Source organism: Sorex fumeus, unplaced genomic scaffold (assembly GCF_029834395.1).
Source record: "Sorex fumeus unplaced genomic scaffold, SorFum_2.1 ptg000128l, whole genome shotgun sequence".
Classification (NCBI taxonomy): domain Eukaryota; kingdom Metazoa; phylum Chordata; class Mammalia; order Eulipotyphla; family Soricidae; genus Sorex; species Sorex fumeus.
In genome coordinates, this window is record NW_026606185.1 from 12,810,260 (window position 1) to 12,827,922 (window position 17,663).

Here is a 17,663-nt window from a genome sequence, read left to right on the forward strand (position 1 = left end):
TGCCTGCGGCCAAGGAGAGAGCAGGGCCACGTATGTTCCACCCCTCACGCTGAAAGAGCGAGGCTGAAAGGAAAGGGCCTGACGTCACTTTCGCACGCCACGGAGGAGGAGGCGGAGCTGCGCTGCCCACGGGCTCCCGGAGCGCAGGTTCCTCCCACTCGCGGCAGAAGCGGGCCCGGAAGGAATGGGTTCGACGTCACTTCTATGCGCAGATGGGGCCGCACGGGCTCTGCCCACTCTCACCAGGAGCAAGGCCGGAAGGAACGGGCCTGACGTCACTTCTGCGCGCGGCCGAGGAGGGGGCGGGGCCGCGCGGCGTGTTCCGCGCACACTCGCGCCATGAGCGAGGCGGACGGGCTGCGGCAGCGCCGGCCCCTCCGGCCGCAGGTTGTCACGGACGATGGGCCAGCCCCGGAGACTGAGGAGGGCAGGTAGGCCGGCGTCTGGCCTCGCCTCCGGCCCCGGCCGCGGAGTGGCGAGCGCAGGCGGCCGTGCGCGGCCCGGCCCGCTGAGGGAACTGGGCACTCAGGGACCGTAGAAGGCACTGTCCAGTGCTGGCCTTGGAGTATAGTGACACGGACTGAAGCGTCATTTTCCTAACGTCATGAATGCATTTCATGGTGTAGAATAAAACACATCGAGATTGAAGGAGATGTCTGCTTTTTGAGTTATGCATTATGAAGATAAAGCGTGGCACTCGAGTGATAGCACAGCGGCAAGGGCGTTTGACCTGCACGCGTTCGACCCGGGTTCGATTCCCAGCATCCCGTAGTTCCCCCTGAGCACCGCCAGGAGTAATTCCTGAGTGCAAACCCAGGAGTTAACCCCTGTGCATCTCCGGGTGTGACCCAAAAAGAAAAAAAAAAAGATAAAGCGTTCTGGCGCCCCAGTAATTGAGCCGCTTGCAGGACAGGGCGCTTGCCTTGCACCCACCCACCTAGGGTCAACCCGGAGCACCACATCCTGGCCTGGAAACTCACCAGGCGATGCTTGCATGCGCAGCCAGGAGCAAGCGCCCAGCGCGGATGGGGATGCTGGAAAAATGGCACGGGGGTTCAAGCACTAGTGTCCATCCCGGCACTCCTGAGAGCGGACAGCACTGCTGACATAATAATCAGCACCACCCAGCTCTGTAAATCCAGTGTCCTTATTAGTGACCACCACAGTGAGTTCTGACTGAGCCTGGGCAGAAGGGCAGAGTCAGTTTGGGTTATTTTTAGTTTTTCTGGGGATAATTTTTGAATGTTCCAGAATCCTTTACTGTGGCTGGTCTCTTCAGTCTGCCTTTCACATTGTGTCTGGTATTAAATGTTTTACTGACTTCCCTGTTGTTGAACTCTGTTCTAATTTTCCCGATTGCCCTTTATTTCTCTTGATTTTTTTTTTAATATCGTTAATGGCCTCTTTAGAATGAGTTTTTGTCACCAACTTCATGTCTTCTTACAGTGTTCTAAATGTGTAGTTCTTATTTTTCTCATGTGATCTACATAAATTGTCTTCTTCACAATCTTTGAGTATTATCTTTTGGAGGGTGGATTTGGGGCCACACCTGGTGGTGCTGAGAGACCAGCAATCAAGCCTGAGCATGGCCACAGCCCCATGTTAAGCAACCTTTGTGCTATCTCTGGCCTCAGATATTGCCTTCTTGAATGTCGTCTTTACCATTTGGTCTTTTTTTTTTTTTTTTTGCATTTTGGGTCACACCCAGCTATGCACAGGAGTTACTTCCGGCTCATGCACCCAGGAATTACTACTGGCAGTGCTCTTGGGACCATATGGGATGCTGGGAACCAAACCCGGGTGGGCTGCGTGCAAGGCAAACGCCCTACCCGCTGTGCTATCGCTCCAGCCTCAACGGTCATGTCTTCAATTGTGTTTTCACTCCAAGGAAAAAGAGGATGATCGAGGTTAAACTAATGGAAACTTGAAGAAAGGCTCAAGGGACAACAGTAGAGTAAATTGTAGATTTGCTGAGCAAAATAAAGCCTTGAAAGATAGTTGTTAGGAAAAAAAAGAAAAGATAGTTGTTAGATCAGAATTTGCACAGTGGATTTTAAGGAAAGAGACTCCAGCAGATATTGGGATGGTCTCCTGACTCGGCTTGCAAGGCAGTGTCCAACTTGGAAGGTTATTGAGTTCTCTGAGTGGTTGGGGGGGGGAGGGTGGCAAAAGGCAGTTAGGATTGAGAAGGGATCAGTTTGACAATAATCGTTGGAAATGATGATTTTGGACAGAAACTGAGTGTTGTAAGTAGGTAAAGGGATATACCTAATAACCTTTCATCATCTGTATTGCAAATTGTAAGGCCCAAAAGGGGGGGGGGGGGAGAGAAAGTATCACTGATTTAATTTTTTAAAAATTCTGGGAATACTAGTGATTGAGAAGAATTTGAAAATAAGATTTCAACCAAACCTCTTAGATATCTCTATTTGAGCTGTCACTGTCACTGTTCTCCCATTGTTGATCGATTTGCTCAAGCGGGCCCAGTAACGTCTCCATTGTGAGACTTGTTACTGCGTTTGGCATATTGAATATGTCACAGGTAGCTTTCCAGGCTATAACAGAAAATTTAGTTGTTAAATATTTTTATTTGTTGCTAACATTGATGAGCTAAGCACTTTATTGTACCAGTGCAAGCTTATTATTATTTGGTATCAAATTCCCAAGATGAAAATGTATTAATAGAATTATTGTGATATTGAAACTATTCCTTCTCTTTAGGAACAGCATACTTATATCTGGGAATAGAGAACTTTAACATGCACATGTGTTTAGAAGTGAAGAATGAATTAACAGTTAATGAAATTTTAGCAGTTGCTTTATAACAGTTAACTTGTATAGGATTTTAGTCAAATCTCTACAAGGTCTATTTTCTGATTAAGTGGAGAGTGGGTATATCTGGTGGTGCTCAGGGCTTATACTCCTGAGAAAACTGGGAATGTGAAAACAACTCCAGTGCCCAAGAATAGATGACTTGATAAAGACACCATGGTACATCTACACAATGGAATACTACGCAGCTTTTAGGAAGAATGAGGTGCTCAGGAATTATTCCTGGCAGGCTTGAGGGACCAAGTGTGCTGGGGATGAAAAGTCAGCTGCATGCAAAGCAAGTGCCTTAGCCCCTACACTATCTGACCCCGTCTTTCCCAGTCTAATTTAAAAATATATATATTTTAGGCATTGTGATTTACAGTACTGTTAATGAGAGGGTTTCATGTAGTAACACATTTCAGCACTTCCCTCCACTATTATAGTGCCCCCCCATCTTCCCCGGTAAATTTTGTATTTTTAATTATTTTCATTTAATTAAAAAGCTGTGATTCACAAAGTAATTGATAGAAGAGTTTTAGACCTTCAGTATTCCAACACCAATCTCCCCACCACTGTCAGTCATCCTTACAAGCAAGAACAATGTTCAGTGGAAACCGCGCACTTGAAGAGCAATCTCGTTGCAGTAATTCTCACAGGATTGGTTTATTTGTCACAAATAGTGCCGGCTCCTGTTAGTCTGGAAAGGTTCTTATCCCTCTCTCAAGTCTAAATGATAGTTTTCATTCTGTGCTTTGAATGTCGTTCCACACTTTCCTGGCTTGTAAGATGTCCTATGGAAGATGGGTTGTGATTCTTTTGTTGTTTCCCTTGTATTTAAGGGGTGTCTTCTCTCTGGAGGCTTAAGTAGTCTGTCTTTTGAAATTACCATTTTGGTTACTAGGTGTCTTGGTGTGCTTTTGTTTGTCTATTTTGTTTGGTATTCTTTGGACCTCTTATTTCTTTCATCAGTCATTCATTCTTTTTTTCTCTTTTATTCCTCCTTCTGGTATTCCTGTAATTCAGAGATTATTCCTCTTGCTGTTATCAAAAATCATACCATCTCTTCTGTTTATTTACTTCTCTTTCCTTTGGCTAATTGTTTATTCTTGATGGCTAGTATTTTGTCTCCAGTCTCTGCACATTGAAATCTGTTGCTGTGTTTTGCTATTGTATCTTTTTCAATTCCATTTTTATGGACTCTCTGATACCTTGGGTCATCCTTGAACTGGTTGAATTTTTACTCCAGTGAAGTCTCACAATGTTACTGGGCCCACTCGAGCAAATCGATGAACAACAGGAGGACAGTGACAGTGATTCCTTTATTGCCATTGCCATTGCAGAGTGTCGATTCGAGGTCCTCTTCAGTGAGGCATGAGGCTTTATCTGTTTCCCCACTGTTCTTAAAAGTTTGTGGGTGCTGTAGTTTGAGCTTCACATTCCAGGTTATCTGAAGTCTGATCTGATTTATTATTTTTCAGTAAGGGGTTACTATTTATAATCAGTTAATCTAACAATTTCTATGTCCTTCAGATACTATTTCAATCCATACATAGCTGGGTTATTCTGGAGGACAGATACCAGAACTTACGACCCCATAGAGTTGGTAGGTTTGAGGGGGTAGAGTTGTCTCTACTCCCAGCTAATGCATGCCGATGGTTTGGGGTTCGAGAGCTGGTGGCAGAGGTTTCCTTGTTCTAAGAGGGCTGGGGAGGAGATCCTGGCTCAAGGGGGATGAAGGTGGTGGAGGTTCAGAGCACTTGACTCGCCTAGATGAGGAGAGAGTAGAGAATCAGCATTGCTTCAAGAGGAGTAGAAGCCATGTCACTGTGCACTCCCCCCCCACCCCACACACACACACACAAGCTTTCTATTAAAGACCCGACTCGGTTTCTGTTGCCTTTAGGTATTTGTTATGCCCCTACTATGTTTCTTTAGTATCCCGTTCTTTATATGTACCACAATTTTTTTTATCTATTTGTGGACAGTGGGGTTGTTCTCAGATTTTGGCTATTGTGAAGAGTGCTGCAATGAATGTAAAATTTTTCTTGTGGCCTTGGGGTGAGGCTGAGAAGTTGAATTCTTGGGTCAATTACTAGTTTTTTGAGAAGATCCATATTGTTAGTCCAGTGGGCAGGGTATTTGCCTTGCATACAGCCAGCCTGGGTTTTGGTCCTCAGCACTGCTATAGTTGCCCAACCCTGCCAGTAGTGATCCTTGAGCATAAAGCCAGGAGAAAGCACTGAGCACATCTTTGTGGTCGCCAAACCAAAAGAAATAATATAAATGAGTGGGAATTAACTAGAATTTAAAATTCATTTCCTGCTGCATAGGGAGTTTGGGGGTCAGGGTAGTGCATTTAAGAGCTTTATTGGGAATCGTTGGATCAGGGTTGCACGTGGAAGAATTTAATGACAGGAGTAGAAGGGAAGGGAGAGGGGGCTCTTGATTTTCTTGGTGAGTTGGGTCACCTAAGGACAGCAGTGGTGAGGGCAAGGCCCTGTCTTCCAGTGGGTAAGAGCTGTCTAGTGAAGTTGCATAGAGTATGCAAATCAGACAGTCTCTAAGGCTCTGAAAATACACTTACTGGTGTTAGTTTGTTTATGCTTGGTTTTGGAGCCATCTTTACTCCTGGTGGTGTGCATGCTTACTCCTGGCTCTGTGCTTAGGGATCACTCCAGGCAGCATGCAGGGAACCATATTGCAATTGTGGCAGTTGAACAGGGTTTGCAAGGATAGTGAACATATACTCCATACATACACCCCACTGTCTTTCCCTTGTTTGTGCTATTTAAAAAATAATTGCATATAGGGACCAGAGCTATATTACAGCGGGTAGGGCACTTGCCTTGCACATGACTGACCTGGTTTTATCCTCAGCACCCGATATGGTTTCCTGAATACTGCCAGGAGTAATCCCTGAGTGCAGAACCAGGAGTAAATCCTGACCACAGCTAGTGTGGCCAACTCCCCTTCCCCCCAAAAAAAGAAAAAAAGTTGACATTGGTGAGGTTTCTGAGTTAAGGAGTCTCACTCAACCTGCTGTGAAGAAATAAGGCTGTTATTGAGAGGCCATCTCTGAAGAAATAAGGGCCATTAAGGGCTGTTATTGAGAGGCCATCTCTAGTTCATTTATATAACACTTCCTTTCAAGCACTCAGCAGTCTTTAGATCCTTGCAACAAAGTCTACTGAACTGTGCTGCTTAAGGGGTTTGTTTAAGCCACTATTTCTAAATCATGACCTCAGAATGGAACAGGAGAGGCTGAGTGGTTAGTATCCTGAGGTGTGTTGATGGGCTTTTGTGGTGTCCAGCTGCACATCAGGAGCACCTGGGGACATGAAGGAAGGGCTTGCCAGGTCCACTCTGTGCCCTCTGCATAGCAGAACCTACAGTTCTTGTTTAGAGCTGCTCTGGCCATCAGGGCAAGAAATTCTGGGCTGTAGCTGCCTTTGTGAGTTCCACGCTCGGCACATGCGGACCCTCCTCTCACTTTGGGTGTTGGGACTGTACACATTAGCCAGGTCATTCAGGAGGAATGACCATGTGGAGCTCAGGTTGTCTTCCCTTCCAAACCTAGCAGGAAGCATTGTTGTTTTTGATTCTGGCCGGACTTTTGTTTCGGGGATCATTGAGCCTTTGACCAGTATGTCAAGGTGCAGCTATGATGCCATAAACTCTGAATAAGCTTTCCAACTCATGATTTCAAAAATGTGGCGCAAGGGCCAAGGACAGGCTCTTCATGCAGGAAGCCCAGGTTTGATTCCTGGCACAACTGGGAATGACCCTGAACAACAGAACTTGGAGTAGCTCCAGGTGCTCCAGCGCATTACCAAAGTAATCTGTAGTGAAGGAGCTCCTATTTTCTTTTTTTTTTGGGGGGGGGGGGGGGGGAGTCACACCCAGCAATACACAGGGATTACTCCTGGCTTTGCACTCAGGAATTACTCCTTGCAATACTCAGGGGATGCTGGGAATCAAACCCGTGTGCAAGGCAAACACCCTTCCCCCTGTACTATCACTACAGCCCCATATTTTCTTTTTTAATTGAGATACACAGATACAATGTTGTTCATGATTGATTTTCACTCCTAAAGTATTCCAGCAGTTCCAACACCCATCCCTTCACCATCCTTTCACCTGTGTGTATTTCCCACCACCAGTACCAGTGTCCCAAGTTTCCCTCCTGCACCCCTCCCCTTCGCTCACCTGATTCTATGGCAGACACTTACTCTCTGTGTCTCTTTCTTTCTCTCTCTCTCTCTCTCTCTCTCTCTCTCTCTCTCTCTCTCTCTCTCTGTCTGTCTCTCTTTTGGGCATTAAGGTTTTTTTTTTTTGGTTTTGCAATACAGGTAATAAAAAGGTCATCGTGTATGTTCCTTTACCTCCTTTCAGCACTCAGTTCTTGTCCAGAGTGATCCTTTCTAGCTGTCATTGTCATTCTCTGTCCTAACCAAGTAGCTCCTGTTTTGGAGAGTGATTTGGGGGCTTGTTAGGTAGAAGTGAAGTCCAAGATCACATAGTTATTCCAAAGTAGAGCCAAATTCATATCTGATAGCTAGCTCAGTCTTACATGATTTGCACTTCATTGTCATTTTTAAAAGACTCAGGCATGGGGCACTTAATGGGTTCTAACAGATGAGTCTGAACCCATTGAGGTTTGTTTCAGAGAGAATCTTACTAGTTGTGGAGAGAGTGAAAAACATACAGGTTGGCAAGCTTGTGTGTCCACACCCTTGCAGAATCTTGCACAATGCAGTTTTCCCTAAGCACCTCTTCTCTCCCTTGGTGAGAGAATGGTTGCATCAGCCTGTTAAGGACAGGCACTTAACTCCTCCGGCCCCTGTGCGGAGGATCAGTATGATGGCATCCTGCCGGCATGCATCTTTCCCAACTACACTTCTCCCTCAGGGCTTGCCCTTGTCTGTCTGTTGGATTTGCTTTTCAAAGAACCAAAGTCTTCTTCTCCCTTATACTGCTGGACAGTCACCTGTTTATTTCCCATGTTGAAAGGCCACTTAAAGACAATAACTCAAGTTAAAGAGCCTCTGGGATGGCATTGTATGCAACATTTTTGTTTAAAACATCTCATTATTATTGGGGGGAAGGGCACACCCAGAAGTGCTCAGGACTTATTCCTGGCTCTGTGTTCAGGATGAACTAGTAAATGCTGAGTGAACGCCACTCATCCCTCAAGAGGTAAAATATGGCCGAGATTAGTACCAGGAATTTTGCTGCATGGCTTAGAGGCCAGCTACACATGCTAGGGGAAAAGGGAGCTCAGATAGAGAAGGGAGCACCAAATAAAGGGTGTTGGGAGGATCCTCCCAGGATGGGAGAAGCATGCTGAAAGTAGACTATAGACCAAACATGATTGCCACTTAATGCCTCTTTTGCAAACCACAATACCCAAAAGGAGAGAGAGAACAAAGGGGAATGCCCTGCCACAGAGGCAGGGTGGGATGGAGTGGATGGGGGTGGGGCGGATACTGGGATCCGTGGTGGTGGGAAATGGGCACTGGTGGAGGGATGGGTATTTGATCATTGTATAATTGAAACCCAAGCACAAAATTTTGTAAGTCTACAAGTGTACCTCATGGTGTCTCACTAATAAAATTTTTTTAAAGAAAAGGTAAAATATGGTCTGATCCCACTTTCAGGCATTGCCCCACACAGCAGGGTGGTGAAATGGGCAGAGCAAAGGCATGTTTACTGACTTTAGCAACAGAATCAGGTTGAATTGCAGGCTACAAAAGTTGGGTCTCTAGTGGAGAAGGGAGTGGGAGCCCTGCATGTGCAAATGGGCTTCAAGACCAGCCATCTGAGCCTCCTGACCACTGAGATGTGTTTGATTTTTGGCAGCTCTTTTAGTGGCCGAGTTTTCCGAGTGACCTTCTTGATGCTGGCGGCTTCTCTCACAGTTCCCGTGCTCGGAGCCATGGTGTTGCTGGACTCCCCTATAGACCCACAACCTCTCAGGTGAGATGCCCAGCAGTCTTGGGGCAGGGGGAGGAGGAAGGTCTTTTCCTTCAAGATGGAAGAACCAAACTTGTTTGCTCTAAAAGGTGCCAGAGAGAAGTATAGTGGGCTAGGGTTCTTGCCTTGCATGTGGGTGACCTGGGTTTGATCCCTGAGCACCTCTGAGAGTGATTCTTGATTGTAGAGCCTGGAGTCATTCTTGAGCATTATGGGAGTGGCCCCCAAACCAAATAATATATATATGGTAACTTCTTATAAGAACTAGAAATCTGCTTTCTTTGGTGCCTACATTTTATGTTGAATTAATTGACACAGAATGTATCCATGATACTGTTTGTTAATTTTTCAAGCACAAAACTCTACTGAGAAACAAAACTTTTTTAAATAACACAAATGAGAGAAGCATAAGTATCAGAAGCAAGTGAACTCATTTGACATAGCAAACGTATAGTCATCCAGTTTCCCAAGCTGTGCAATTAGGGTATTTTATGTGAGTCCTTTGTTTCTTTCTGATAAATGCCTGCAGAGCTATTTATCATCGCTTTTGCTGTGTCCCACAATCCTGGTAGGTAATGTCCATGTTCTCATTTGTTTCCAGGCGTCATTTGAGTTCTTCTATGATTTCCTCTGTAACCCACTTATTGTTCAGTCCAGAGCTGTTTAATTTTAAGCTGTTTGATTTAATTCTCCATTTCTGTTTGTGATTAACTGCTATTTTCAGTGCCTGAGAAGATAGTTAATAATAATTGGTTTTTTTTCCTCTGTGTGATTCATTTCAGAGATTTTTTTTTAATTGCAATTTGAGTTCTGGGTTTTCATGGGAAAGGGAGAGAGATGGTCAGCTTAGCCTGCTTGAAGAGCTAAGGGTGTTACAACCCATTACAATGTCTATACTCTTGACTTTTATGGAGGTATGTTTTATGACTCAACATGTGGTCTGTCTTGGGACATTTGTCTCACATTCACTGGGAAGAATGTGTATTCAGCTTTGGGGGATGAAAAGCAGAAGCTCCTGTCTGATTCACCCTTTCAACACATAGAAGGAGTGACTCGACTACCCCAGCTAGCAACTGCCATTAATCTTTCTAGATAATTTCTGTTTGCCAAGACTGAAGCATGAATTGTGTCCACAACTGGTGATCAAAACCTAGGCTTGAAACATACTGAGAAAGGAGCAGACCAGACAGCTGATGGCAAAGGAATTTCTGAACTGGAGAGAGAAGGATGGAGTTTCATTGATTAAAGATATCAGTAAAAGTGAATTTGTGTACAGAAAGAGAAGTGAAGAATATCACTACCTCAGTTCATTGTGTGTACTTCTGACCAAAAACTGAAGGAAATGGTGCAAGAAGATTCTGAAGTTGTACAGAGAAATCCTGGGTTTTGGAGTAGATGAACCAGATGTGAGAAATAGAGGAGAAAACCATTGGGCTGTGCTGGACAAAGACTTTTCTTTGCCTTTTTCTGAGATCCTTGCTGAGGTCTAGTCTGGAATGTCAGAGTTGGGTGAATTAAGTAGGGACAACTGTTTCCCTTTCCACAAATCTCCATAAACCTTATTTGAATATTAATTGTTTGCTTCTGTTTGCTCTTTAAGTCCTTGAGCACTCAGTGGGTTGTCGTTATTTTTATATATTATGTTTGAGTTTTACCCTAGTAGTAAAATAAATAATTCTTTAGATGGTGTGAGAACAGCTTTCAGCTACTGGAAGAATTCGGTTTTGTTTTTGTTTTCCAGTTTTTTTGTGGGCTGGAGCAATAGCACAGTGGTAAAGCGTTTGCCTTGTGCTCAGCCAGCCCGGCTAAGCTGGGTTCAATTCCTCCACCTCTCTCGGAGAGCCCGGCAAGCTACCGAGAGTATCTCTCCCGCACAGCAGAGTCTGGCAAGCTACCTGTGACGTATTCAATATGCCAAACAAAGTAACAACAAGTCTCAAAAAAATGGATATGTTACTGGGCCCACTCGAGCAAACTGATGAACAATGGGAGGACAGTGTGTTTTTGTGTCATATTTAACAGTATACAGAGTTTCCTCCTAGCACTGCACTTAGGGATCACTCCTGGTAGGGCTTGGGGACCATATAGGATGCTCCAAATTGAACCTAGTTGACTACATGCAAGGCAGGTTCTTTGCCTGCTGTACTGTCTCTCAGGCCCATGGAACAATTCTTATTTCTATTGGTCTTCAAAATAAAAGCAATAAAGCCTCTTCCCCAGAACACTGCTGTTTTCTTTTACTTTAAAATTTATGTTAATATGGACATAATTTCTTTAAAGAATGATTAGAAACATCCCTATTCTATGAGGGATAATTTTATTTAGTTTCTTTGTTTTTTGAGCCCCACCTGGCAAGTGCTCAGGGGGTATTCCTGACTTTCTGCTCAGGAGTTACCCCTGGATATGCATGGGGAACCCTGTATGGTGCCAAGTATCAAAATGGGGGAAGTTGGCCACATGCAAGGCAAGGGATTAACACCTATGTTGTCTCTGGCCTATGAAGAATAATATTTTTGTACTTTTATGGGTGGAGACCAGTTCACAGGGAGAAAATGGGGTATAGATTAAAAGATGCTGGTGTGTCTTGACCATATGTCCTTAGACATGATGGCACACTTACAGCCAAATCCACAAAGTGAGCAAAGTCACTTTTAGTTGTCAGTGCCAGGGATTGAACCCTGATACACACACTTTTTCAGTGAACCACACTCCTGGAAACAAGGATATGTATTAGCTTACCAAGGTGATTTGGGAAGGAAGCTTTCAGTGTTCCTGAACAGGGCGCACGCTCCTGAATATGAGGAGAAATAGGATGAAATGAGCCGCTGACCTTAGGCAGGAGTTAGCAACAGTGAGAGCAGTTCACTGTGTCCTCAGGTCAGACCAGCCATCCGGTGCTGATTCAGTTCCCAGGACTGCTCTTTGGAAGCCTGTTGCCTGGCTGATGTAGTGGTTTCCTGGCCCATTTTGCCCATCCTTTTCGTTTGCCTATTTTGATTTTCTTCATTTCCCTGTCGAGATTATAATTTATTTTTTTTTGTGAGGAGGGACATCACTATGGATGAGGTGGATTTTAAGAGTATTTCCAGCGGCTTCCTGTAGGTCAGAAATAGGGCCTTGTCTGTGGACCTGGAGGAGGGGTGGCTAAAAATCATGTATTGGCCTTTTGTCTCTTGGGTGAGTGTCAGTATGCATCGACCTCGGGAGCACGAACTTCCAAGACCAGAATGGGAAGCAGGTTTGTCCAGCACCTTATTCCAGGTTGTTTTCTCCAAGAGCATGCAGGTTGCAGTGCTGTTCTACAGCCTTGGTAATAGAGCGCCTTTCAAAAACACCAAAGGACAGAGTCTTATTGTCTTTCTCTCCCAGAACACATAACACAATGCATGCCATAACCATGTCACCAGACCCTGCATCAGGCTCTTCCATTTGGGGTGCCCCCGAGTTGGGAGGGTGAGACCTTTCCCTGCCCCAAGGGACCCTGCCCCAGCAGCCAAAAACCTCCAGAACTCAAATGCCACCATGTTCATCGCCGCTCTCCACATGCTTAGGCTGAGCCTCACCTATTCCTGGACCACACAACATCTCATATCTCATACCACCCATACTCCAAGAGTACTAAACCACATTTGATGGGGTTTAAAGTAGGAGGCAACCAATCTTAGAAATATTTTTTTTTATAGATATAAGTGTGTGTGTGTGTGTGTGTGTGTGTGTAAGCACACGAGGCTCAACCTTTAATAGCGTGTTAGTGATCTCTTATAGAAGGGCTTAATGGCCCCTGGGTGAAATACAACAATCTTCAAACTGTTTTCTCTAAGGAAACTTTTTTGGAGCATTTTCAGCACTTTTTCATAACAAACAATACAAAATAAATTATTTTTGTTCTGCTTTGGGGCAGGGGTTGGGGTTCGGGATGGAAACATCCCAAATGTGGTGGGAAGGTGTAATGTTGGTGGGATTGGTATTCGAATATTAAAGATAATTAAATATTGTAAACTACTTCATAACATAAAAATAGAACTAAAACCCCAAAAATAACCAAGATTATTTTTAAGAGTATTTTTTAAAGCAAATAAAGTAATTTTTAAGCAATTGTTTTAATAGCAAATTTGTCTTTTTTTAAAAGACAAATAGCTCTAATTAGGAGGCAAATGGGGGTGGGGAGTCTAACTCCTGGAATGTGGGGCCGTTTTCCTGTAAGTTGGTGCCAGCGTAGGGCAGTGCCAAGTAGGTCAGAGGGGAAGTGCTCTAGTGGCTGGAATCATCTCCACTCTCCACCATCCTCGGCATTGCTCCTTCCACATGGCCCCCTAAGAAACTAGTGGAAGACAAGGTGGGAAGAGAATTGGCAAGATATTTATTTTCAGTTTTATTTTGTCCTATTCTTGGTAGCCTAGAACAGTTTTTTCCATGACTTTTGTTACTGATAACAACAGCCACAATAGAACTTGCCTTTTTTTTATCCAAGTTGGGGGAATAACGCATGTGCTAGGTCCTTTGTAAGCATGGTCTTCAAATATTTTTAGAGACAAATATCTCTGATGATTATTTTGCAGCTTCAAAGAACCCCCTCCCTTGCTTGGTGTACTCCAGCCAAATACAAAGTTACGACACGCGGAAAGGCTATTTGAAAATCAACTTGTTGGACCAGAATCTATAGCAAATATTGGGGGTAAGTAAGTCTCTGGAACTGCAGAGTCTGAGTGGAAGGCCTGCGGGGCTAGAGGGAGGTCATCTGAGGAAGCCGTACTGAGATCATGCCTCTGGCTTGGGAAGCCCTGGACCTTTGCTGTGGGCCACAGTATGCTTGTCCAGCAGACATACACTCATCCAATGTCCCTGGCAGCACCTCATCTCTTTGCTCTGAGTGTTGGATGCATTAAATGGGAAGAAAATGTCATTCATTTTTTTTAAACTTATGTATACAGGGCTTGATTGGGCCTTGTGTCTGAGCTCTCTATAGATTTGGTGTTTAAAACATATTAGAACTCTCAGTATTTCCACTGACTTGGTTTTTAATTCACTTCGGTAGGTCTTGATAAAACATAAGCACGAAAACTAGTTTCTGTTCCTTGAGTCCTAGAAGTCTGGAGCAAGGTGTTTCCTTTGAGTGGAAAGGAAATGTAGCCTTGGGAGCCAGAAGATGCAGTGAGGGATGGCAGAGCTTTCAGCAGTGTGTGCAGCTCTGAGTGGTTTGGGCTGACTTGCGTATGTTGTTCCCATACCCGGTGCCTGTTCCCTGAGGTGGGAGGCCCACGTGTGCTAGGTGTGCTTCTCTGCCTCCATGCAGCTCCCAGCTCAGGCCCCGGCCTCTGCTCTGAACCTGGCTTTTTACAGCGGGCTCAGTTCTTAGAGCCATCGCTTTGACTTGCCAGGTCAGAGCTGTTTCAGAGGGGTGCTTTGTGTATTTTCTTTTTTTCTATTCTTTTTTTTTTTTTTCAGAGAAACATTGAGGTCTATTTTGTGTTCCTGGTGAAAAATACTGCAAGAACAAACTGGAAGAACAAGGCAGTAAAGTGAATTTTTGGAATGTCTCAGGAGGAATAATTTTCTTGTCACTTTCCTCTCCTCTTAGATGTCTTAGGCTTAAAGAATGTGGTTTTTCTCTTGTGGACTGCTCTGATTAGGCAGAATGATTTGGTTTTGTTGGTTTGATTTTCTTTGTTCGCTTTAAACTTTTTTTATAATCTTATTTACCTCCCCACCTTCTTTCTTCTTAGATAGCCTTGGTACTATTACATTCAGCCATTTATCTGTTTTGTCTGTTCATCTATTCCATATCCTTAAATGCATGGATGAAATGATTTAATGCTTATCTTTTTTCCTTCTGACTTGATTTTGATTCATTTGGTTCATTTTGTTGATAACGATAATTTTTTTTTTTTTTTGCTTTGTCTTTCAGCCACACCTGGCTGTGCTTAAAAGACTGCTTCAGTCTCGGTACTCAGGAAATGCTCCTGAAAGTGCTCAGGGTAGCGTATGTGGTGCTGTCCAGCACGGCATGGCGCCATCTTCCTCATTCCCTTATGATATTTTATACTACAGTATTCCACTGGATAAGTACCATATTTTGATTGCTAAATCAAATGGTAACTCAGTCTTTAGCTTTTATGGGAGTAGGTCTTGGGACATGGGGTCACATCTGACTGTGCTCAGGACAGATCTGTGGCTCTGTGCTCAGAGATAATTCCTGGCCGTGTTTGGGGGACCATCTGAGGTGCTGGGGATTGAACCTGTTGGCTGCATGTAAGACAAAGTGCCTTATCCGCTGTACCATCTTTTCAGCGCTGTGTTGAGCCTCTTATGGAAGCTCCATAGCCTTCTCCAGAAAACATATACTGTGGACATTCCCCACCACCAGTTCATGTGAGTTTCCTTTTTTCTGCACCCTCTCCTGCACTTGTTTTGGCTGTTCTTTCCATTCTCAAAGGAGTCAGATTGGTGTTTCCTGGCCTTAATTTGCGTTGTTTTGATGTTCAGTTAAGATGAACATTTTCTAATATGCCTATTATATTTATGTGTGTGTATATATGTATAATCTGTCCTTGAAAAAGTGTTCAGATTTTATATCCCTATTTTTTAAAAATTATTTTGTTGTTGTTGTTGTTGTCAAGTTGTAAGTAAAAAATAAAAATGCATATATTTTTTCCCTTACAAAAGCTTTTGTGTGTAATGTGGCTTCAGTTATTTACCTTTACTTTCATCTCTCCTCCTGTTGGGGTCAAGTCCCCAAAGATACCACTAATGCTAATGTCATGAAACATTTTATCTTTGTTATCCTTTATGTAATTTATGGTTTTCCATTTTATGTAAAAGTCTTTATTTTTTAAATTAATTTTTAATATGGTATTCCGTAGTAGTCCAAATTCCTTAGTTTGCTGTGGCTATCCAGCTTTCCTCAGTGTGTTTGTTCGAGATTCTCTTTCTCTGTTGTATAGGCTAAGATTCTTCGCCATTGAAAGCCATGAAGCAGTTTTTTTCTGCTGGCCTTTGTATTGTGTTTCACTGATCTATTTTTATTCTACATTGAACCATATTTTTTCTAATTAAGACAAGGCAATTCTAAAATATCTGTTTTCTTTTTCCTTAATGAAATTGGAATTTTGATTGGGATTGCATTGAATCTGCTTACTGCTTTTGTTTAAATGGATATTCTGATTGTATTCATTACCTCTGTTCATGTTCACTGTTATATCTTTCTGGATCTCTTTTTAGATAGAAAAATGTCCACCTTTTCTTTGTTGCTGTCGTGATCCGGGGTTGCAAACACTTGGTTGCTGTGCTCACACACTTTACTTAGGAGCTCAGTCACAGCTGGGTTTGGTATGTGGGAGAATGCTTAGTGGTAGCACAAATGGCAGTGCCCTAGGGACCACACTCGAGGTGCAGAGCCTTGCCAGCCTCAGTCCCACAGAGCATCCCTCTCTTAAAGTCACAGAGTTATCATAAAAGTCTGTCACCATCTTTGGGTGATCTATTCCTAGGTATTCATTTGTTTTGGATGAAATATAAGTGGTTTTTCTTTCCTAATTCCCTTATTCATTATTTGAAAATAGAACACAATTTTTTGCATATTGAATTTGTAACTAGTTACTTTGTGCTACTGTTTTTCTAGTACTTTTTTTTTTTAAGATTAAAGTTTATTGTACAGATAAAGTTGATGCATCTGGGTCCCACCCCAGATCTTCAGCCCTCTCCTTTACCAATGAATAATGTCACTGGTCCTATCCCTTGAACGACCTCCCTTCCTCATGCCATGCAGTCTACTTGCCTCCCATGAACGGCACCAGGTTCTGTCCCTGGTCGCTCTTTCAGTCCCCATGTACGCTTTCCTCAGTCAGTCTTCAGTCACAGAAATGTGTGCGTGTGTGCATGCGTGTGTGTGTGTGTGTGTCTGTCTGTCTGTCTGTCTGTCTGTCTGCGATACCTATGCTCAGCACCTGTCACTAGGCCTCCCAAATATACCCCAGCAGTTCCTGTCATCCTGTTCTGGCTTTCCTAGTCGCCAGCCATGGCCATGTGTGCATGGGTGAGGGCTCCTGTGCTCAGCCTCTTGTTACTACCTAGGCCCTGCCTGAACCTGAGTGCTCCTGGGCATCTGCGCCCTGCTGTACGTCTGTGGCATATCTTTGACAGGCCATCTGTTCAGGCGTGCAGCCCTACCTGATTCTGGAGGGTCCAGAGGAAAGGAGAGTCCAGAGTCAAAGAGAGCTAGAGATGGAGCTGGGGGCTTCCTTTTATCTACTGCCATCTCCCACTCTTGAGCCATCCCATTTTCTATCCTGCTAGCTTCCTGCTCCATGGTAAGATTTAAAATGGCACTCCACCCTTCCCGCCCTAGCTGTATCAGAAGTATAATTTCTACTGAATGTGTACTGCTTTGCACCAGCGTGGGTAAAAATTTTATCTTTTGAACTTCGTAAGTCAGAGACACTTTGTACAGGAAATGGTTGAAAGCAATCTCATTTTGGGAAGGGCATGGTGCCTTTATGGAGAATTGGACTGTTTTCACTAGGGAGTACATATATAATGTAGTATAGTGACAGACTGAAAATTGAAGAGACTAGAAATTTGACAACAGCTAGGAGAGTGTTTCTCAGATTAGAGATCATGGATCAAATTTGCTTGTTCATTTCCATCATCTTTCCTATACTTAATCCTCACCGTCCTTTAGATTTAACACTTCTTCCAGGAGACCTTTCCAGGCTGCCCAGCTTCATCGATTTACGAGTCCTTCACACATTCATTGTTTATTCACTTGGTCTACAAATTAAGCATCTGGTCTTTTCCGTAACCCTGCCAATGTGTTGAAAAATGCATCGATTCAAAAAAATACATGTAGATTATGATAAGTACCAGAAAATAAGAGAATA

At 43.7% G+C, this 17,663-nt stretch overlaps 1 protein-coding gene across 1 annotated transcript in view; it reads left to right on the forward strand.

The window, feature by feature from the left end:
• Window positions 1-279: 279 nt before the first annotated feature.
• APMAP (adipocyte plasma membrane associated protein) overlaps window positions 280-17,663 on the forward strand; it is a 34,369-nt gene continuing 16,985 nt past the window's right edge. The window contains exons 1-3 of the mRNA XM_056138099.1: window positions 280-431; window positions 8,674-8,790; window positions 13,347-13,462. Coding sequence (XP_055994074.1) covers window positions 340-431; window positions 8,674-8,790; window positions 13,347-13,462 — 325 coding nt within the window. The 5' untranslated portion in view covers window positions 280-339. The remainder of the gene's footprint in view (window positions 432-8,673; window positions 8,791-13,346; window positions 13,463-17,663) is intronic.